The following is a 23,999-nucleotide window of genomic DNA, read 5'->3' as shown; positions in this document are numbered from 1 at the left end:
GGCATGCGTTTGTCCATTCTCCACCTCGCCCAGCACGCTCCCCCGGGGCGAGCCGACCCACCGTTGACCACGGTGACGCTGCGCCTCTTGTAGTCGTCACCCAGCGTCACGGCATTGCCGTGCTTCGTGGCCACGATGCGGGCGGCGCGCGGCCCGTCGGGGCAGTCCACGTTCGAGTCGTAGCCGGGCAGCTTCGCCTCCACGTAGCCGCTCGTGCCCTGGCTCGCCGGCCCCGCGAACAGCGCCGACAGGCGGTCCCGGCAGTACGGCTTGAACTTCCAGAGGACGATGGGTGGCTGCGACGAGCCCCCCACCGCCGTGTAGTCGCAGCGGAGCGTGGCGGACGAGAAGAGCATGGCCACGTTCATCCGGCGCGGAGCGAACACCTGGACCGCCACGGCGGCGCCTGCGGGGAGAGACTGCGTTATCGGTTCTCCGAGTCACTCGACTCTTTGCAGTCATCCGAGGTTTGGAAAGCATTGGATGCACTTGCCGTCTGTCCCGTCTGTCCGTCTGTCCGTGATGCAGGGGGGCACGATAACTCGAGCGAAGAGGATCCGATGTGAATGAAAACTTGAGCACTGTGCAAAAATTGCGCTGCTTATAAGGAGACGAAAAACAGCTGTAAGGATTTGCCCGGGGCGTCCGTGCCCTTCGTGGTACCTGGAATGCTCCGATCTCGTCAGAGCTCGTAAGTCAAGCAGGTTTGAGCCTCGATAATGCTTTGATGGGTGACCACCATGAATTAAAACAGATGTTATAGGCTGCTGCGCGGCTACGATGTGGGCACCAGAAGGTAGTCTAACCAAATCCATTGTTGTCCTGTACTATGCTCTTTTGTCTATGCTCCCCACCTTGACCAACCCACAATGACCAGCGTGGTGAAGTTTGGTAAAAAAAAATAACACCACCACCCGCACAGCGTGGGCAGGTGTCATCCAGCAGTTGATTGGCAAAAGGGCTCTGCATGTGCACATACACCACCTTCAATAATAATAATAATGCCACTTTGAATTGTACGTGAGCAGTTCCTCCCTCCCTCCCTCCATATGCTCCATTTCCCATGCTCTCTCCCTGTCACATCCCTCCCTTCCTCGCACAATCTCTCCCTCCTTCCCTCTGGCTCTCTCATCCACTTAGCGTCTTTCTTCCTTCACTTCCTCCCTCCTTCACTCTCGACCTCTCCTTCCTCTTTCACTCCTTTGCTCCGTGTTCCTCCTTCCCTGCCTCCCTCCACTCCCTCCTTCCATCTCTCCCTCCCCTACTCCCTCCCTTCCTCATTCCCTTCCTCCCTTCTCCATCCCTGCCCCCACCTTTCCTCCATCTCTCCCTCCCTCTGCGCACGTAAGCTCCCTTCTGCTCGAGCCAAGAATACGTCTATTATTACATCTCGGTCTATTATCATGCGAGATGCGTAACACAGGCATCTCACGGTCACCAATCCGAGCACGCCCACCGCAAGCGCAGCCTCCGTCGTCAGACAGCATCGAGGAGGTGCAACCGCTCATCGTCTTCATCGGCGACCTTAAACGTGCTTGTGCAAATTCCACATTCCTGTGTCGAGGACGGTCTGCTCTCACCCCCCCCCCCAAAAAAAAATAGTACGACCACTGTTACAGATTCATAGAGCTGAGTTTCTCGTCATTGTCGCCAGCAGCCGTGGTCTATTCACTGCACCGGCCAGCGTGTGGACAAAGCGTGGCGAAGAACGGTCAAATAAACCCCCCGCCCGCCCGCCCGCCACCACGACCGCAACAGCGTGGGGGAGGAGGCCGTCGTCCATACCGGCAATGGATTGACAACAAAAGGGGCTAATTCTAGACTTGAAGCTTTCGTGACTGCAAGGATTCATACTCTTAGGTTTTTTCGGTAAAGTCACGTAGGTAAAAAAGAAATAATGAAAATAAATAATAAAATGATAGAAATAATAATAGAAATAAAATAATAAATCACGACGTTTCGGGCGCAACACAATGATGACGGACGCTTGTATTGCGCCCGAAACGTCGTGATTTATTATTTTATTTCTATTATTATTTCTATCATTTTAGTATTTATTATTTATTTTTACCTACGTTACTTTACCGAAAAAACCTAAGAGAACAAAATGGGCTTACACATTCTCTCAATCGCGCGCCTGCGCGTGCGTGCGTGTGTTCTCAGGCATTTTGTCCTCGTAATTAATAATTACTTTTTTTTTTAAACGTCCCGTTAGCCCAGTCTGGAGGTGGAGGAGATGACGGTGGAATGTGTGGCATGCGGATTGGGGAGGTGGTGGGGGGAGATTGCGGGGCCATGAGGTCACCACCCCCGTATCCAGTGCCGGAAGAAGCTAGTACAGGGCCTGTAGCATATGGTGTTATAAAGGGGCCCTAAATATAAAAAAACACAAAAGTATTAAAACACAAATTTATAACTTTCATAGTAAATTGTATTTTTTTATTCGCTATGCAGCCAGATAATACGACAAATCGCTAACCTTAAACACCCAGTCGTTCATAAAAGTTGAAGGCGGTATAGTACTCTAGTAATAGAGCAAGTGCAGAATCACTGAACCTGGATTGATAGCTTGAAAGCATTTAGCGCGGGGCCCTTGAAAGTGCTGGGCCCGTAGCTACTACACATGTAGCTACTACACATGTAGCTACTACACATGTAGCTACTACACATGTAGCTACTACACATGTAGCTACTACACATGTAGCTACTACACATGTAGCTACTTTTGCTACTAGGAGAATCCTGCACTGCCCATATCAGCTTTTGTACAACATTCTTCTGCGGTTGGTGCCAAGTGCTGTCAGCTACCAAACTACTCAGGCCACCGCGGTGCAAGACGGGGTGACGTGGTGAGGACCACGCCCGTCCGCCTTTGTCTCCCCAAGTGCTGATGATTTGACAAACTGTTCCGGGTACTCATTTAAGGCCGAGTCAACCTCGGGGAGGGGGGGGGGGGGCTCGAAACCAGCTCCGATGTCTCTCACCCACAGATGGGATTGAATTCTGGTTCATAATGCAGCGAGTTAACCACTAACACCGCTGCTCCCCACACACACAAAGATCCCGCTAAAGCCTTGACAGCCTGTTGAGTGGGTGGCCAGCACCACTCCTGACCGCCTCTCAGTGCTGATGTTTAAACACCATACCAATTACTGATTTTGAGGCTGAGTCGACCTAGGGGAAGCCCAGAACTGGTTCAGATATTCGTCACTGATGCTGTCCGTGAGCGGGAATCGAACTCGGGCCACCAACTTCAAATCTAGATCGTGCCACCGAGTTTGTAGTACAGAGCGCACATACACACACACGTGTACATGACGGCACAGAAAGAACCCTGCACAGCTGTATGTACGTGTATATGTGTATGTTGAACTTCGTTTGTACGTAGCCAACCGTGTTGTTGGAGCAACTGCTGTTAGACATCTAGGTGGCGAGGTGTTAACTCCCTCGCCTGGTATACAGGAGGGCATGGGTTCGACCCCAACCTTGACGCCTGCTGTGTGTTTGGAGTTTGCGTGTCTCTCTTGCCATAGTCGCTTGGATTTTTTTCCGGGTCCTCTGGTTCCCCCCCAACATTTAGAATCAACATCACGCATTTAGAGTGTTTGCCTGCTGATATAAATGTCCACGTGACAAGCCACTTCGTTGGGCTCTCATTTGTGAAAGCAAGTTCGCTTCTGAAAAACAGCGATACAGCTCAGTGGGCCTCACCTGGTAAAATAAAACTAAAAGGTTTTATAGTTTATAGTCAGTTAAATGTTTTGTTACCGTTCGCTTTTGAGGTAAAACCCTTTTTTTGTCATCACAATGTTCTGATTTAGTAAATGTCATTGTTTACCCCATTTACCTTTTGATATATTTTTATCGTATTCGTTTAAATTGTGATTTCAAATGTAATCAAAATAATTATTTTTTAACACAACTGTAATTGTAATTGTTTTACTGGTATTAAATTGAATATCGTTTAATAGTTTTTAACAACAAAAAAAGTCCACTATTTTGAATTCTTGAATTCATTTGAACAATATGGTCGTTATAATCGTTTTTAAAAATCCAATAACATTGTCCTTTGCTTCAATGAGTCTCAATATAATTTAAAAAATCCAATTTCAGTCGTAACATTATTTTAGGAGAAAAGAAATACCACAAAAGCCCTAAAAGATCTGCACAGGTGGATTCACATGCCTACTTACTGTCTCCTGCCATCCTCTGGCGATCACCTCGTAAATCAGTGGATGTGGACATTTCACAAATGTGGGTCCAAAGTACAGAGCTAGATTGGTGATGTAGAGCACCCACCCAGCCACCACAGTCCTTCGCTCGCCAGAGCCCAGTGAGCGACCTCCTTATCACTGTTTTGTAACCACCACGGACGGTTACAATTCCCGCTGACTTCAATCGTTAATACTGGTAGGAACCTCCTGGTTACACCAGCCCACAGGGGATTATTGTGTCCGTCCGTCGTGCAGGGAGAGGCTGGGAGGGGAGGGGCTGGGGAGGGGCTGGGTGGGGCTGGGTGGGGAGGGGAGGGTGGGGAGGGGCTGGGTGGGGAGGGGCTGGGTGGGGAGGGTGGGGAGGGGCTGGGTGGGGAGGGTGGGGCTGGGTGGGAGGGTTGGGAGGGGCTGGGTGGGGAGGGGCTGGTCACCCCGTGGTGCCCTTATAAAACTCAACGTTTAACCTTCTCACGCCGGCTTGTGCCCGCCCTCACAGTCGGGCATATTTGCGGAATACACCACGCCGCCGTTGACCCTGGCCATTGACCGAGCAACCCAACGTTCCTACCAGCTCCCTCCACAGGAATGTGTTTCCTCCACCCGTGTTGAACAATCGGCCTACCGGACTTCCTGTTTCATCTCATCCGTACTGCGCTCAACTAGCACACTGCAGGTCACTTCACTTTCTGATTCTTCCCTGCGCACTGCTACACTCTGGAATTCCCTCCCATCGTCTATTTGCTCAAGTTCAAACAATAATTCTAGATTTGAAGCTTTCGTGACTGCAAGGATTCATACTCTTAGGTTTTTTCGGTAAAGTCACGTAGGTAAAAATAAATAATAAATAATAAAATGATATAAATAATAATAGAAATAAAATAATAACCTTGCTCAATTAACGAAACGTCGTGGGCTCTTATTTATTCCAACTTTGATAGTTCTGTTTGTTGCTGGATTTTTGGCGTTTTTTGGGGCCGTTGGGCCTGTGATGACAAAGACGTAGACTAAGGTTTTTTATTGATTTAACAAATTGATATTTATCATGCGATCCTGTGTGTACATGTGTCCCGATGTATCGACGGTTAATTATGAACACTTTCTCACGATACATCACATCAACCCGCGCGTGTGAGAGAATCGATATTTTCGCTTTTCGTACGTGATTATGTAATGGGTTTACGACTTCACGTGAACTATCAAGCCATTAGCTGTGCAGCACTTAACTATCGATGTACTTTGTGTATCGTTGCGTGTGATATTTATTGTATAAATGCTTAGTGTAATCGGTTAAGAGATTAAAAATGTGTGTACACGCGTGTCATTGTGTCTTTGCTATGTGGTCACTTGATACCTTAGACACCCATGGATGATATTTGTTTAACCTCAATGGTTTATCTAATCGAATATTCATTTAATGAAAACAGTCATTGAAAGACTAGAGACCCTTCTTTGTGCAGTTTAACCCTCCTTCTCGCCCCGAACAAGACATGAATGTGCTCTGAAGAAGGACTTTACCAGAAACGTTGCCTGTTATACATTGATCTCTCTTTTAAGGCCACACTGTTGTTATTGCCTAATTTGTTGAGTTTTTTGCTGTTTATTGTGCTTGCATACTGCTGCTAACTCGGCAGCAGCAGCGCCAAATAATTTGTTGAACAAGACAGAGGCTCACTTGGTGGACTGACTTTCCAGCGTGGTTCTAATAATGCCGCTGCCAAATCCATCAGCCGTGGAAATTACTGATTTGGTTCATTGTCAAAAAAAACCCCCACGAGCTTTCGGCTTTTTCGGGGGCTCGGGACTCCACAGGGCGTCAACAGAGCCAGAGAGAGGGAGGGGGAGAAACATTATTTTTAAAACAAACAAACCAAGAAAGTGAATCATTGACACGGGGTGATTGTTGCTTCTGTACTTGTACACGCACGCAGGAGAGCGAGGTGGACTCACTCACGTGTATGCGACCCAAGGATTGTGTGGATCGCACAGAGACACGTGACACATCCCAACCCCACTGAGCTGCTGCAAGCGAGGTGGACGAGAGACGGCAGCACAGCAAGTGGGTGCGTGAGTCCGTCAGTTGTGCTTCGAATCGCATTGAGAGGCAGGAAGGTATCGACTTAAGAGGAGTACGCTTGGGCAAGACAGAAGAAACGATAACAGGTGGTCAAAACTAACTACGGATTGGCAGCTAAAAGAAAAAACGCCCAAGACTCTTAGAGTGTGTCCACCTCATCGTGGCTTGTGTGAAGGCACGATACGCACTGTGTCGTGGCAGTACCGTGAGAGATGGATTGGAGAGGCATTCGCCTCGAAGTGGATTGACAATGGCTGACGATGATGATTGTGCTTCCTTTGCATGCGATGGTTGGTTTTTTTGGGGGAGTTCTCTGAATTCCACACAAGAAGCAAATTCGTTATTTTGAAAGGAACTGGCCAAATATCATCGTGTAAAAAAAAGTATTGAGACTCTATAGGGCTGTATTAGTTGCATAACATGCATGCGTAATATTCACACTCAACGAGACACCCCACAGACAATCGCCCGAGTCGGGAATCCACCCAGGATTTATTTGCAGCGAAGCACAGCTCTTACCACCACGCCACCCCTGCCATCCAATGCGAATGCCAAAGTAGTACAAGTCTATTTATAAACACACTATAATCATTATATCCATAGGGTGGGCGATGCAAATAGCGATGATAATGCGCGCGTGTACGACAGTGCCTTTTAATTACCGTAATGATATGTCCGTGAGTGTGATGGGCAGCCAAAGTGCCAGGGTGTCTCGGTTACACTGGATACAAATACACTCATGCGCTACCTACGTACATCGGAACGGTACGTACAATACAAAGTGTACAGACAGAGCATACGTAGCACATATACATACACAGCTCGCACGCATATATTTCGTACATACAACCATATGTTATGGTTATGATGATGCTGTATTTTTACCCAGGAAAGCCTCGCTGAGTTTTTCAGGAGTGTGCTACAAAGTTGCCTGGTAAGGGGCAATGCTGCTTTGTGTATTCCCAGTTTGGTCATTTTTCGGTATTTTTGTTTTGCATTGGGATGTTGGCAAATCTACGCCACTATTTAAGGAACGAAATAGGAGGACTTCTCCACAAATCTGGCTGTCGCCTGATGAAGCTTGTTGGAATTACTGGTGAAACGTCGTACTCAGATTGTACATTCTGTGGCTTGGCTCTCTAACACGATTCGTTACTAGCTGTACTAGTAAACTACACCACTATACACTACACTATTATACACTACACTACTATACACTATACCATACACTACACTATACACTACAATACACTACACTCTATACTACACTACTATACACTACACAATACACTACACAATACACGACACTACTATACACTACTATACACTACACGATACACTACTACACACTACATTATACACTACACTATACACTACTATACACTAGTGCTGCACTAGTGACGAATTGTCATGTTCTGTTTACGTGACAAACCTTATTAATTGGCTGTTGGGTGGTGGCAAGTTTATATATTTACGCGATCTAACCCAAACAAAACCTATATCATGGATGATATTGGTCGCAAAAGCCGACGTGTTAAACTGGCAAATATAATTTACATTTTTGTGGGATTTCACGCTATGAGAGGAAACCGAAAAACCCGGAGGAAACAAACAATTGTGGAACAAGAGAACATATAAACAACAATAAACACACAATCACTCACACACACTCTGCAGAATAGGTGTAAAACTCGCAAACTCCACTCACACACAATCTGTAGAGCAGGTAGAGAACACACAAACTCCACTCACACACAATCTGTAGAGCAGGTAGAGAACATACAAACTCCACTCACACACAATCTGTAGAGCAAGTGGAGAACACACAAACTCCACTCACACACAATCTGTAGAGCAGGTAGAGAACATACAAACTCCACTCACACACAATCTGTAGAACAGGTAGAGAACACACAAACTCCACTCACACACAATCTGCAGAGCAGGTAGAGAACACACAAACTCCACTCACTCACAATCTGTAGAGCAGGTAGAGAACACACAAACTCCACTCACACACAATCTGTAGAGCAGGTAGAGAACACACAAACTCCACTCACACACAATCTGTAGAGCAGGTGTAGAACTCACAAACTCCACTCACACACAATCTGTAGAGCAGGTAGAGAACACACAAACTCCACTCACACACAATCTGTAGAGCAGCTGGAGAACACACAAACTCCACTCACACACAATCTGTAGAGCAGGTAGAGAACACACAAACTCCACTCACTCACAATCTGTAGTGCAGGTGGAGAACACACAAACTCCACTCACTCACAATCTGTAGTGCAGGTGTAGAACTCACAAACTCCACTCACTCACAATCTGTAGTGCAGGTGGAGAACACACAAACTCCACTCACACACAATCTGTAGAGCAGGTAGAGAACACACAAACTCCACTCACTCACAATCTGTAGAGCAGCTGGAGAACACACAAACTCCACTCACACACAATCTGTAGAGCAGGTAGAGAACACACAAACTCCACTCACTCACAATCTGTAGTGCAGGTGGAGAACACACAAACTCCACTCACTCACAATCTGTAGAGCAGGTAGAGAACACACAAACTCCACTCACTCACAATCTGTAGTGCAGGTGGAGAACACACAAACTCCACTCACTCACAATCTGTAGAGCAGCTGGAGAACACACAAACTCCACTCACTCACAATCTGTAGAGCAGGTGGAGAACACACAAACTCCACTCACTCACAATCTGTAGAGCAGGTAGAGAACACACAAACTCCACTCACACACAATCTGTAAAGCAGGTAGAGAACACACAAACTCCACTCACTCACAATCTGTAGAGCAAGTGGAGAACACACAAACTCCACTCACTCACAATCTGTAGAGCAAGTGGAGAACACACAAACTCCACTCACACACAATCTGTAGAGCAGGTAGAGAACATACAAACTCCACTCACACACAATCTGTAGAGCAAGTGGAGAACACACAAACTCCACTCACTCACAATCTGTAGAGCAAGTGGAGAACTTACAAACTCCACTCACACACAATCTGTAGAGCAGGTAGAGAACTTACAAACTCCACTCACACACAATCTGTAGAGCAGGTAGAGAACACACAAACTCCACTCACACACAATCTGTAGAGCAGGTGTAGAACTCGCAAACTCCACTCACTCACAATCTGTAGAGCAGCTGGAGAACATACAAACTCCACTCACACACAATCTGTAGAGCAAGTGGAGAACTTGCAAACTCCACTCACTCACAATCTGTAGAGAAGGTAGAGAACACACAAACTCCACTCACACACAATCTGTAGAGCAGGTAGAGAACACACAAACTCCACTCACACACAATCTGTAGAGCAAGTGGAGAACTTGCAAACTCCACTCACTCACAATCTGTAGAGCAGGTAGAGAACACACAAACTCCACTCACACACAATCTGTAGAGCAAGTGGAGAACTTGCAAACTCCACTCACACACAATCTGCAGAGCAGGTAGAGAACACACAAACTCCACTCACTCACAATCTGTAGAGCAGCTGGAGAACACACAAACTCCACTCACTCACAATCTGTAGAGCAGGTGTAGAACTCGCAAACTCCACTCACTCACAATCTGTAGAGCAGGTAGAGAACACACAAACTCCACTCACACACAATCTGCAGAGCAGGTAGAGAACACACAAACTCCACTCACACACAATCTGTAGAGCAAGTGGAGAACTTGCAAACTCCACTCACTCACAATCTGTAGAGCAGGTAGAGAACACACAAACTCCACTCACTCACAATCTGTAGAGCAGGTAGAGAACACACAAACTCCACTCACTCACAATCTGTAGAGCAGCTGGAGAACTTGCAAACTCCACTCACACACAATCTGTAGAGCAGGTAGAGAACTTGCAAACTCCACTCACTCACAATCTGTAGAGCAGGTAGAGAACACACAAACTCCACTCACTCACAATCTGTAGAGCAGGTAGAGAACACACAAACTCCACTCACTCACAATCTGTAGAGCAGGTAGAGAACACACAAACTCCACTCACACACAATCTGCAGAGCAGCTGGAGAACACACAAACTCCACTCACTCACAATCTGCAGAGCAGGTGGAGATCATACAAACTCCACTCACACAATCTGCAAACTCTACGCAAGAAAGTGCCCGGAGTTTGAAATTGAACTCAGGGCCTTCTTGCTGTGAGGGACGACGAATGACCACTTCACCACCCTGCCACCCAAAGTAAATAGACATAGCCTATATATGCATTCATAGTCTGCACACGTATTGCCTACTGACACATGCAGTGGTTACAAAAAAATGCCTAAAAATAGCCTGTAGAGAACATATACACATCCTAAATATCTACATATCCCGCACCACATACGTATAGTACATATGATGGCGTACACAGAGCATGTACATAGCAAACACCGGATATTATACATAGCCTGCACACAGTAGATACATAGCCTAAATAGTAAATATAAATAGCATACATACACAGCATACATACATAGTCTAGACATAGATAGGCTATATGCATAGCATATACACATAGCCTGCATCAAAATATGGGTGTACCATTCCAGTTGGCGATGGTTTACACCCAGGGGTGTGCCACGTTGGTCTAAATAGGTGCTCGCTAACAACATTCTTAGTCAGAGTCTGTGAATCTTTCCGAATATGTTGCGTATGCATATATGTACGTGTATGCCAGGTGTGTACTGTGTGTGTATAATCTATCAGTTGTGTTCGTATAGTGTCTACCAGGTGAGTATGTGTAGTGTCTACCAGGTGAGTATGTGTAGTGTCTACCAGGTGAGTATGTGTAGTGTCTACCAGGTGAGTATGTGTAATGTCTACCAGGTGAGTATGTGTAGTGTCTACCAGGTGAGTTGGTGTAGTGTCTACCAGGTGAGTATGTGTAGTGCCTACCAGATGAGTATGTGTAGTGCCTACCAGGTGAGTATGTGTAGTGTCTACCAGGTGAGTATGTGTAGTGTCTACCAGGTGAGTATGTGTAGTGTCTACCAGGTGAGTATGTGTGGCTCCTCTGCACGTGGAGTGAGTTCACCGCATGCACGCTCTGCTCACGTGGGGTGGCTGCGGCTGTGCGTCCTCGTTTCTCCTGCTGCGGATTAGAGCTCAGTAGCAACAGCTCCCTAATCCGCGCAGAGGATAGGCGGTGGGACGCAGGCATGGATGGTGAGCCTTCTGTCTGTGTGTTGTGGCCCTGGGTGGGAGAGTGGGACCTACGGTTGGTTCGTGGGTTCCTAGTCTGGGACCCTGTGTTGGTTTGTGAGACTCTGAGTTTGTTAGTGGCACCTTAGGATTACGGTGGGTCCGTGCGTTTGGTTCATGTGACCCCCGGTAGGTTAGTGGGAACCTGTGTTGGGCAGTGGATTCCTTGATGAGAGATAGGGTTTGGGTAATGTATCCTGGATAGATAGTGGGGCCCTCAATGGGAGACTGGCTTGGGTCACGGGACCCAGGGTTGGATGGAGGATCGCTGGGTGGGATTTGGTCTATCGCTTGGGCGGTGGGTGCAAGTGGCTCAACGCGGTTGGCATGGGCCTCGGTGCAATAAATTAAATGCCCCCCTTCCCTGTCCAGGTAGCATCCCGGGCTGCATGGTGAGACACTGGTTGATTGGTGAGTCCTTTGGTTGCTGTGAACACTTGTTAGAATTCCCATCAGGCACCAACTCAGTTAGCAGTCGTAGATTTGTATTGCATGTGAAAGGTGCTATCGACATTTTGTGCACTATTTACAAGTCAAAACATTTGTCATTAATGATTCCTTTCGACAGAACATAATTACAATAGGCTGACGATTTGGGCAATACACCTCCTTCAGAGCATGTACGTTGCATATTGTCTCGAGTGATTTATAAGGATGAACGATAGCCAATGGACACGATTCATGGTGACAAAGCAGCCAAAGGCGAGATAGAGTGCTGCATCGTGAATGACTTTTGGAGGCCTTCATCCAGCAGTGGACCGATCATGGCTGATGATTATCCATCACAGCTTGCTGACCGCATGAACAGCTGATCACCATTCTGACCCCTACAACAACCACCATGCTCGACTCAATGGTGAAGTCACCACAGCGGTTGTGCCAGGCTAGGTACACTTTGAGGCAATGTGACGTGTGGTAGACTCAATGGCAGGATATAAAAAGGCCCAGGTGTTATGGGTTAACTTACTGAGATTACCGGTGAATACACCATCTGTGCTGCCCGTTGTGCCAACTTGCTGCGTATTAACTGTCCGATGATTCTGCTCGGCGTTGTGAGCGTCGCTTCCCCACCCTCTGCTGCTGTTGCTGGAGGGCGACTGTTTTCACAACTGCCCAGTAAACGTCCTTCACGAGCCTCTTCCACAGACGGCAATGTTGACACCCCAGGTACCAGTCATCGGCAAGTCAACTCAGATCCACATCCTGTATCTTGTTGAGCCCGTGTAGCCCCCTCTATCCGGCCAAACGCAAGCTGCTTGGCCATGCGGTGGCTCGGGCATGCGGGCTACATGACCCAGCACCCGCCGCAGCCTCGCCTGCCGGAGGGAGGCTCACCAATGTGACCCAACGAAACACAAAAGACCCGTTGTGTAGCCATTCACACACTGCTGGGGCAAGTGCTCGTTTGCGAGAATATATTATCATTACACACATACACACCGACACATCCCAGTACCACGTATATTTCCTAATATCTGTTTGTTTGTTGTTTGTGTTACGAAAGAACGCGTTTTCATTACGTTCACGTCACTGCCCACTGTGAAACTCTACAACACAGAGACGCGCTCATCCCACCTCTAACCACAGCCCCTGCCTCCCCATCGTGCCCTTGTACCCAGAACAACAACAACAGCAGCAACCTGTCGCCTCCTCCACTCAAAACTAACGGAGCTCACACAACGCGTACGCTCGCAAGCCAAAGATCCCCCGTATCGCCTAACAGACTGTTTGCGAACAGGCGGCGGGGGGGTGTTTAAGACAGGCAGAAGACGCGCTCACCACTCACCGAGTAAACGCAGGACGCAGAAGAGGCCGGCGCAGAAGGCATTCTTCTTCATCTTGTGGTGGGGTCCAGAGATGGAGAGTGCCCCTCCTCCTCCTGGCCGGCTGCGCGCGATTGTGATGGGGAGGCAAGCGGTGAGATGATGGGATGAAGATGCCGAAGGGGGTGGTGGTGTGGGTGTGTGGGTGGACGGAGGAGGAGGAGGTTGTTTTTAGCTCGGAGCAACGCTGCTGCTGCTGCCACTACTACAAATGCTCTATATCTCCCCCCCCCCACTCCCCTTCACAATTGGCGAGGGCTTATGACTCACGCGTACAACACGTATACATTCACGCACGCGTGAACATGCGTGTACACACTCAAACGTCAAGGGTCCGTGGTTGTTTGGCGGCAAGTGCTGTTAGCGAGCACTTCCTATGAAGGTCGGCACGGAACACGAGGTGGGTGGGTGGTCAGCACCACGCCTGGCCGCCTTTGTCTCCCCACGTACAACAAGACAAAGATCCTCCGTATAGCCTTAGCGGACTGTTGGGGCACACGTGTACACACACTCACACGGAGTACACACATACACTGACCCGTAACAAAGATAAAGACAAAGATCCCCGTATAGCCTTAACAGACTGTAGGGGCAAGTGCTGTTAGCGAGCACCTATTAAGGCCGGCACGGCACACGAGGGGGTGGGTGGCCAACACCACGCCCGGCCGCCTTTGTCTCCCTAGTACCGATGTTTACACACCGCACCGAGTACTCATTTGAGGCTGAGTCGACCTAGGGGAGGCCCAGGGCCAGTTCAGATAATCGTCACTGGTGTTGGCCGTGAACGGGAATCGAACCCGGGTCACCAAGTTCGTAGCGCAGCGCGCTAATCGCTCTGCCACCGCTCCCCACGCTCACACGTACACACACGTACACACACACTCGTACACTCACACTCACACACGCGTACACACGTACACACACACATACACTCACACTCACTCGTACTCACACGTACACACACATGTACACTCACACGTACACTCACACATACACTCACACTCGTACACACACACTTGTACACACACGTACACACGCGTACACTCACGCGTACTCACACACGTACACACTCACACGTACACACACACGTACGCTCACTCGAACGAGCTCACAGTCACTCACGAGTAGGAGGAGCGCGTGGGCAGCACGACAGCAGCAGCAATCCCCAGGTACAGCTGCAGCAGGAGCAGCTGCAGCAGTCCCCAGCTACAGCTGCAGCTACAGCAGCAGGAGCAGCTGCAGCAGCAGCAGCAGTCCCAAGCTACAGCTGCTGCAGCAGCAGCAGGAGCAGCAGGAGCAGCAGGAGCAGCAGCAGGAGCAGCAGGAGCAGCAGGAGCAGCAGCAGCAGCAGCTGCAGCAGCAGCAGCTGCAGCAGCAGCAGCTGCAGCAGCAGGAGCAGCAGCAGGAGCGTCTCTCACCGGCACTGTCAGAGCCCCCGTCTCACTTGTTGCATTCACATCACGAGCCCCGGAGTGAGACGTTACGGGGAGCGGTGGCGCAGCGGTTAGCGCACCGCCGCGCTTACCGAGTGGCGATTCTGTAGACCGGTACCCGGGGCCTCCCCCTCGGTCGACTCGGCCTCAAATGAGTACCCGGCGCGGTCTGTAAACGTCGCTGCCGGGGGAGACAAAGGCGGTCGGGCGTGGTGCTGGCCACCCACCCACATTTCATTTATTTGGGCTATACCAAATAAATGAAACTGAAAACTGAAACCTCTCGTGTACCGCTCCGGCCTCCGTAGATGCTTGTCCCAAAAGTCTGTTAAGGCTACACGGGGGATCTTTGTCTGTGTACGAGTGTATGATGATGGTGGTGGAAATGCGCTAGCCACTGCGCTACCAATCTGGCCACCTAAGTCTATAAACATCATTGCCGGGAAGACAAAGGCAGCCGGGCGCGATGTTGACCTCTCCCACCCCGTACACGGGTACTGTTACAAACTATACTCTCTTGTTCTTTCGGTAAAGTCACGTAGGTGAAAATAAACAAGTATAACTCGTCCTCTGGCTTGAGATGGCTGCCACCTATGGGTCAGATGATTGTCTGCCACCATTAAGCAATTGGTAATTAAATATTTAATTTTGTTTCCCTAAACAGTGTAAAATTTGGGGAAAAAAAAATTCACGAAAATTAATTGTCACGCACAACGAGTCTGTGTGCAAAATGTCAGCTCGATTGGATCACGGGAAGTGGGTTAAAAAACGACCGAAAGGTTTGCACGGTCGTAAGCAAGCAAGCACGCAAGCAAGCAAGCGAACTTAATATAAAGGATTTAAAAAAAAATTAATTTTATAACAATTTTAAAAAATAAGTTTGATTCCTGGTCAGGGCTAACGTCAATGGGCGAACGAAATCTGAGCCCGTCCTTGTGCGTCGTGCCAGCAGCCAGCAAACTACAAACTGCACGCACTTCTGAAGGCGCCGCAGAGAGCGGGGGGGGGGGTGCGAAACGTTTACACCACACTCGAGCAAGGTCATGAGAACTTGGCAAAAGGAGAGGGGTGGGGGGGGAACGATTCCAAAGTTGTTCCGGCCAGACGGTGAATTCGCGCAAGAAGAGCGCACAAAGTGTTGCCCGTCACATCACCACGCTTCTGTTGAAGGAACGAAACAGGTGGACTTCGCCACAGGTCTGGCTGTCGCCTGATGAAGCTGGTTGTAATTACTGGCGAAACGTCGTACTCACAGATTGTGAATGTTGTGGCTTGGCTCTCCAACACACAACCGGTGTTGCTGTACTAGTATTACTACACTATACACTACACTATACACTACACTACACACTAGTGCTGTACTAGTATACTACACTATACACTACACTACTATACACCTCACTATATACTTCACTATACACTACACTATACACTACACTACTATATACACTACACTATACACTACACTATACACTTCACTATACACTACTATACATTACACTACTATACACTACACTATACACTACTATACACTACACTATACACTACACTACTATACACCTCACTATACACTTCACTATACACTATACACTACACTACTATATACACTACACTATACACTACACTATACACTTCACTATACACTACTATACACTACACTACTATACACTACACTATACACTACTATACACTACACTATACACTACACTACTATACACCTCACTATACACTTCACTATACACTACACTATACACTACACTACTATACACTACACTATACACTACTATACACTACACTATACACTACACTACTATACACCTCACTATACACTTCACTATACACTACACTATACACTACACTACTATGCACTACACTACACACTAGCGCTGTACTAGTGACGAATTGGCCACGTTCTGTTTACGTGACAAATCTTACTAGTTGGCTGTGTCGGGTGGTGGCGGGTTTAACGACACATTTATATATTTACGCGATCTACCCCCCCCCCCCCCGTATCATGGAGGATAAAGAGTTGCGAGCTACAACAAGTGGTGGTGGCTGTCGGCACCTGTGAAGGAGATGAATCGGCGGTGACTCCGGTAGTCTCTAGGAGTCTGATCCGGTCGACTTCATTCAACCCACAGCAACGCGGGTGGACGAATTACGGTCGCGTGCTACAGGAGGAGGGTTAGTTAGTGTGTTAGTTAGTGCGGTAGTTAGTGTGTGTGTTTGTGTGTGTGTGTTTGTTAGTGTGGTAGTTAGTGTGTTAGTTAGAGTGTTAGTTAGTGTGTGTTAGTTAGTGTGTGTGTTTGTTAGTGTGTTAGTGTGTGTGGTAGTGTGTGTGGCAGTTAGTGTGTTAGTTAGTGTGTGTGTGTTAGTTAGTGTGTGTGTTTGTTAGTGTGTTAGTGTGTGTGGCAGTTAGTGTGTGTGTGTTTGTTAGTGTGTTAGTTAGTGTGTGTGTTAGTGAGTGTGTTAGTTAGTGTGTTAGTTAGTGTGTTAGTTAGTGAGTGTGGTAGTTAGTGTGTTAGTGTGTTAGTTAGTGTGTTAGTTAGTGTGTTAGTTAGAGTGTTAGTTAGTGTGGTAGTTAGTGTGTTAGTTAGAGTGTTAGTTAGAGTGTTAGTTAGTGTGGTAGTTAGTGTGTTAGTTAGTGTGTTAGTGTGTTAGTTAGTGTGTTAGTTAGTGTGTTAGTTAGTGTGTGTGTGTTTGTTAGTGTGTTAGTGTGTGTGGCAGTTAGTGTGTTAGTTAGTGTGTGTTAGTTAGTGTGTGTGTGTTAGTTAGTGAGTGTGGTAGTTAGTGTGTTAGTGTGGTAGTTAGTGTGTTAGTTAGTGTGTGTGTTTGTTAGTGTGTTAGTGTGTTAGTTAGTTAGTGTGTGTGTTAGTTAGTTAGTGTGTGTGTTAGTGTGTTAGTTAGTGTGTGTGTTTGTTAGTGTGTGTGGCAGTTAGTGTGTGTGTGTTTGTTAGTGTGTTAGTTAGTGTGTGTGTTAGTGAGTGTGTTAGTGTGTTAGTTAGTGTGTTAGTTAGTGTGTGTGTTTGTTAGTGTGTTAGTGTGTGTGGCAGTTAGTGTGTGTGTTTGTTAGTGTGTTAGTTAGTGTGTGTGTTAGTGAGTGTGTTAGTTAGTGTGTTAGTTAGTGTGTTAGTTAGTGTGTTTGTTAGTGTGTTTGTTAGTGTGTTAGTTAGTGTGTTAGTTAGTGAGTGTGGTAGTTAGTGTGTTAGTGTGTTAGTTAGTGTGTTAGTTAGTGTGTGTGAGTTAGTGTGTTAGTTAGAGTGTTAGTTAGTGTGTTATTGTGTTAGTTAGTGTGTTAGTTAGTTAGTTAGTGTGTTAGTTAGTGTGTTAGTGTGTTAGTTAGTGTGTTAGTTAGTGTGTTAGTTAGTGTGTTAGTTAGTGTGTTAGTTAGTGTGTGTGTGTGGGTATTTGTGCTGTGCGAGAAACACCTCGCACAGCACTGTTGCTGGCCTGTATTGCGCTCTCTAAATCGACGACCCCATCCACTCCACTCTTCACTCCCCGACCCCCTCGACTCGTCCTCGCATTACCCAAACCCCCTCCTCATCCTCCTCATCGCCATGGTTCGCTCCGTTACCACGGACACGGCCTCCGCACGCTTTCATCACCCAGCCATGCTCGGGTATTCATTCAGTCGGAATGCGCCAGCGCCGTTCGTTGTCGGGGGTGGACTGACGACTACAGAAAACAATCCACACGGACGTCTCATCTTTCTTGTTTTTGATGTCAAACCCGCTGCTGGATGAAGGCCTGCCCGACCCCCTTCTCGGCGAATTGGGGGTTGTTTGACCATACTTCACCATTGCGCGTGGGGGAGAGGGGTGGGCAGGGTGGACCGGTTCAGATGTATAAGCACCCCCCCCGCCCCCCTTACAACTCCCAGTGAGGTTAGCCGTGGTCCCGATTCGAACTCATGTTTCCAGGATTGTAGCGCGCTGTCTACATCACTGCGCCTCCGCTCTCTCTGGATAATACATCCACGCTGGCGAAAACTAAAGATTATCTCGTCGAGCCCAGGGAAAACGCCACCACGCCTGGCCGCCTTTGTCTTCCCAGTGCTGACGTTTATTATTTCCACACCGTACTAAGTACAGGGTGCTCGGGGTGGTTTACGACAGATTAAAGATGCCACATTCATTCCACTAATGGAACAGACCGTTGCTAAAAAATAATCTCGTACAATTTTTCTTCTATTTATAATTTTAAAAAATAAATAAAATGTCTACTTAAACGAGCCAGTGGTGGGAAATTTCCATGAAATGATAAAATCTTTATTTATTTTTGTATTAATGTAATTTTACTCTCATCCTCCCATTTTATTTAAATTGCGCACTCGGCGTGGTTTTGTGATGATGGAAACTAATGGCACCCTCGTTTATACATCCACCGTATGTGTAGACTGTAGTTCATGGGGTGCGTATATGGAGCGGTGGTGCAGTGGTTAGCCCACTACACTCTAAACCCCAGTGCCTTGATTACGATTCCAGGCCATGGTCACCTTGTGCACCGGTTCTAAGCACCACCGTCCCTCCCATCCTTGTCTATCAAGCCCATATTTGATAGACAAGCAGTGGATACTACTAGTCTAATACTAGTACGTCTCCTTGAGATGTCTCTCCACATTAAAGAGTATTTCTTACACAAGCCGTCGGTCCTCACGGCTGTCTAGGGAGTGCGTCATTCCAGCAGCATTGATTCGTCACAAGCGAGACTCTCTGGATCGGTGTCTCTGCACCGCACACTGCAGATCACAACACTTCTCTGTCCGATTCTTCAACTCACTCTGCTCCACTTTGTAATCATACTCAAAGTACGGTGAGTAAAAACAACAACAACAACCCTCGTCACAGACACGGCGTTGGGATGCATTCATCCAGCAGGGAATTGAGAGGGGTTCTACATTATTGTATGTGACAGCGTATGTGTGTGTGTGGGGAGCGGTAGTGTAGTGGTTAGTGCGCTGCGCTACGAACCCAGCGACCCGAGTTGAATTCCCGTTCACGGCCAACATCAGTGACGATTATCTGAACCGGCCATTGACCTCCCCTAAGTCGACTCAGCCTCAAAATGAGTACCTGGTGCGGTGTGTAAACATCGCCAATCGGGAGACAAAGGCGGTCGGGCGTGGTGTTGGCCACCCACCTCCTCGTGTGCCGTGCCGCCCTTCATAGGTGCTGCTCGCTAACAGCACTTGCCCCAACAGTATGTTAAAGGCTATAGGGGGATCTTTGTTTTTGTATGTATAGGAGCGGTGGCGCGGTGGTTAGCGCAATGTTTGGATTCCGCTTGAGTCCAGCACAGGGTCGACTCACATCGCAAGGGGTCACCGCGAGATGGCGATATCATGATACACCGCATGATAGGGCGATACTGGATGTGATTTATTTGGGGGGGGGACGTCGTTGTTTTGTGATTATGGTTCGTTTAGTTATTTTTAAGTGTGTGCGTTTTTTGTTGTTGTTCTGACTAAACATTTGTGAACTAACAAGCAGGGTAATTGAAACGCGCAAAAAGCACTCAGCCGTTGTGCATTGTGAAAAAAATAAACATCAACAGTTCGTCTTGTTGGTTGCGATCGAAACGTCGTGGGTTTATTGCTTTTATTTTACATTTATTTATATTTTCTACCTCTATTAATTCCTGCAGTCACGAAAGTTTTAAGTCAAAATCAACACTTCGTCCATAATGCATAATGGCTGAGTGACCACGTGTTGTTTGAAACGTATGGTTTTCTACTATGAAGATGGATTTTTTCTCTCCGCGATTTACATAATTTGACATTAAGTTACGTGTGTAAACAAATAACTGCTATAATACTCATTCAATGAGTGCTTTACCTCACTTTCTTTTTCCAGGGCAAGAGTATAATCTTTGTCGAACTTTTAATTAGGACACAATTACTGTTTATCTGACAGCATGTGCGTTACAGGCATTCTGCAGATTGTAAAGATGCAATGTTTATAATAATTCCTATTGCGGGCTTATGTTGAGTGAACTACAGTTTAAATTCAATTTACGAGCAAATTTTTTTTTATTCCGACTGTAATTATTCTACAGAAACGGCACACAACCAATACAATAACAATCTAGATACGGCGACAAAGCTACGGGACACTGGTATCGCGATGATGGCCTTATCGTGGAATTTGATATCGTAACGTATCATGACAACGCGTGTATATCCTGGAAGGCTGCATCTAACGATTTAAAAAAAAACAATGATCGGGGCAATGCGTTTACGTTGGATGTGCATCATCAATGACTTGCTGTGCTAAAGAACGGTGATCAAGGCAGTACACATGAGGCAGTACAAGCGAGGCAGTACAAGCGAGGCAGTGCAGACGCGTGTGCTAACAGGCGCGGACCAAGGTTTGCAGATGCAGGAAAGGACGTTGCTTTCGGCAGATCCGACCCAAATAATTCAAGCACATAAACAGAGCACACGACCCTACATTTGTATACAGCACAACTCTGTATATTCTGGGACATTTTTTGCCAGTAACAAAGCATGCAAAAATAAGAATATGGTTTATCCTTTCTGGTAATAAAACGGGTGTTAAGATGCGCAAACACCAAATCTAAACCTATTAGATTTCGATTTAAAGCTTTCGTGACTGCAATGATTCATCTTCTTGGTTCTTTCGGTAAAGTCATGTAGAAGGGAAATAATAAAATAATCAAAATAAAACATAATAAAATACAATTCTCACGACGTTTCGGCCACAACGCAAGCAGCCGTCCTCAGGTGAAGAACAGGTCTGTCGGAAAGACAGCGTCTGAATGAACACCACCAAGCTTGGCAGAGGCTGCCAAGGCTGCTTGCGTTGTGGCCGAAACGTCGTGAGAATTATTTTATTATGTTTTATTTTTATTATTTTATTATTTCCCTTCTACGTGACTTTACCGAAAGAACCAAGAAGATTATCAATATTATTGACAAGTAAAGGCGCAGCTAATTCCAGGGTCTTTCCATCACGTGAGATGCACAGCTATCATCAACACCACCATCACCACCACCACGTCGAGCGTAAGAAATCGCCACCACTCCTGCACCCCCGACCATCTCCGCTACCCTCTTATCCCAGACGAGACCTCTGGACAGCCGAAACCTTCTTAACAGAACACTGCGGCGACGAAACCTGGGGCCACGACCACCTCGAAGCCAGACGACCGCAAGATCCGTCTCATTCATGAAGTAGACAAACGGGTCCGTGCACGCGTTCATCACCGACAGCACCATCACGGTCTCGTTGATGGCGTTGACGGCGCGCGCGGCTTGGCACGGGTCGGCGCACGACAGCCGCGTCCAGGCGACCACGTACATGCCCAGCATGAACATCTGCAAGGGCACGAACGTGAGCAGGAACGTGGTGACCACGGCGGTCACCAAGCGCAGGGCACGCGCGCGGCCGCGTCGGTCGCGCCGCATGCGTTCGGAGCGCAGCACCACGCCGACCACGCGCGCGTAGCACGGGATGATGACGGCCAACGGCGCCACCGTGGTCGCGCCGAACGAGAGGAAGAACGCCACGGAGGACCTCGCCGTCGAGAAGTCCGTGGTCAACGAGAGGCCGCAGTAGGAGGCGCCTTCTCGGCCCGGGTCGGGCCCGCGGTGGACGATGTTGGAAAAGTTATGGGCCACGAGGAGCGACACGAGCACCCAGCCGAGGAACGAGCTCACGAGGGATGTTCGCCGCGAGCGTAGGGACGTGAAGTCCAGAGGGTGCGCGGTGGCCAGGTAGCGCTCCACGCAGATGAGAAGCACGAAGAGCGTGGAGCCGTACACGCTGGCGCTGAACAGGGACAGGGACAGGCCGCATGCCAGCTCGCCCAGCCGCCAGTCGTAGCCGTGGATCACGTAGAGGGCCCACGGGGTCGCGCAGATCGACGCGAGGAAATCCGCGGCGCTCAGGTTGAGCATGAAGACGCACGCTTGGGAGCGCGACGAGGCCATGGGCATGTGCTTCTTGTTCTTCTGATGCTGATGTTGATATTGCAAAGCCATTAGAGTCACCTCGACCAGGTTCGCGAGTAGACCTAGGCCTCCCACGACGAGCAGGAGGACGGAGAAGACGGGAGCCGTGAAATCGGGGAGAGGGGAGCAAGGGGAGTCCCCGAGTCCCGGCGGCGAGGGGATGTAAGGGATCTCCGCCGTGCTGATGCACGTGGACGCGTTGGAGTCACGGAAGAGCATTTGCGTGCGGCGGTGTTGATGATGCTTGAGATGACAAGAGCTATCCTTGAAGGATGAGTCGACTGTTTGAAAAGCGAAATGTCTCAAGTCAGATGGTGGTGGCGGTGGTGGTAAACGATGAGTATATGAGAGCGGTCCTTGGAGGTTGAGTGTGGACTGTACAACAGTTGCCGAGTCTGGCAGAAGGAAGGACGCGATGGCGAAGTGTGGTAGCGTTCAGGGACATCGGCCGTGACGACCTCGTAACCTCGTCGGTAGGCAGGTGCTGGTGACCGAAAAGACAAGGTTTGGTGTCACTACTGGTGGATTGGTTAATTTCTATATGTGACAATGAATTCGTGCAAATGAGATCACGATTGATAACCACAGCGGCATTCACTATCGTAATCAACGCCACAATTAACGACCATCAATGCAGACTCTTCTGCATTGGCTGTTTTGTGAGCTATATTGTTAATTTTGGTGGGTCCTTTAGTGCATAAACTGTCAATGCGATGATGGTGATTAAACGGAGGAATTGCTTCTGCTCATGATGATTATTATTATTCTTCCTCTGCTGTTTGTGATGCTTGTTACGTTTTTTACCGCAGCTACTAATGATGATGATAATTTTTCTGACACCACCGCTGTTTTTTTATGCCGCTGCTGCTGCTACTACGGCTGTTGGTGATGATAATAATGACGACGATGATGACAATTCTGCGACTTCTACCGGTGAAGTGAATACGTGCTTTTGACATTACCACCGCTGCGCATGATGTTTCTGCTTCTGTCGTAGCTGTTGCTGATTCTGCTACCGCTCAAGATAATAGATACCTGTGATCCTACTGCTGTCGATGTTCATGTTGCTGCTGCTGCTGATGATGATGATGATGATTATAATGACGATTCTGCAACCGCTCCAGTTAATTAGATGCCTCTGATACTACTGTTGCTGATGATGATATTTCTGCATCTCTAGCTACTGCTGTTGCTGCTGATACCGATTCTGGCACTGCTGCTGGCGTTGATGAATACGTGTTT

General features: G+C 47.9%; 1 protein-coding gene across 1 annotated transcript in view; it reads right to left on the bottom strand.

Annotated features, from left to right (window-relative positions):
• Positions 1-22,976, bottom strand: part of LOC144942884 (uncharacterized) — a 54,042-nt gene extending 31,066 nt beyond the window's left edge. The window contains exons 1-4 of the mRNA XM_078869886.1: positions 21,938-22,976; positions 14,472-14,619; positions 13,313-13,413; positions 62-406 (exon numbers count right to left, since the gene is read on the bottom strand). Of these exons, the coding sequence (XP_078726012.1) occupies positions 62-406; positions 13,313-13,413; positions 14,472-14,619; positions 21,938-22,976 (1,633 nt within the window). The remainder of the gene's footprint in view (positions 1-61; positions 407-13,312; positions 13,414-14,471; positions 14,620-21,937) is intronic.
• Between the last annotated feature and the right edge of the window lie 1,023 nt (positions 22,977-23,999).

Source organism: Lampetra fluviatilis, chromosome 29 (genome assembly GCF_964198595.1).
Source record: "Lampetra fluviatilis chromosome 29, kcLamFluv1.1, whole genome shotgun sequence".
Classification (NCBI taxonomy): Eukaryota; Metazoa; Chordata; class Hyperoartia; order Petromyzontiformes; family Petromyzontidae; genus Lampetra; species Lampetra fluviatilis.
This window is presented reverse-complemented; position numbering and strand designations above follow the sequence as displayed.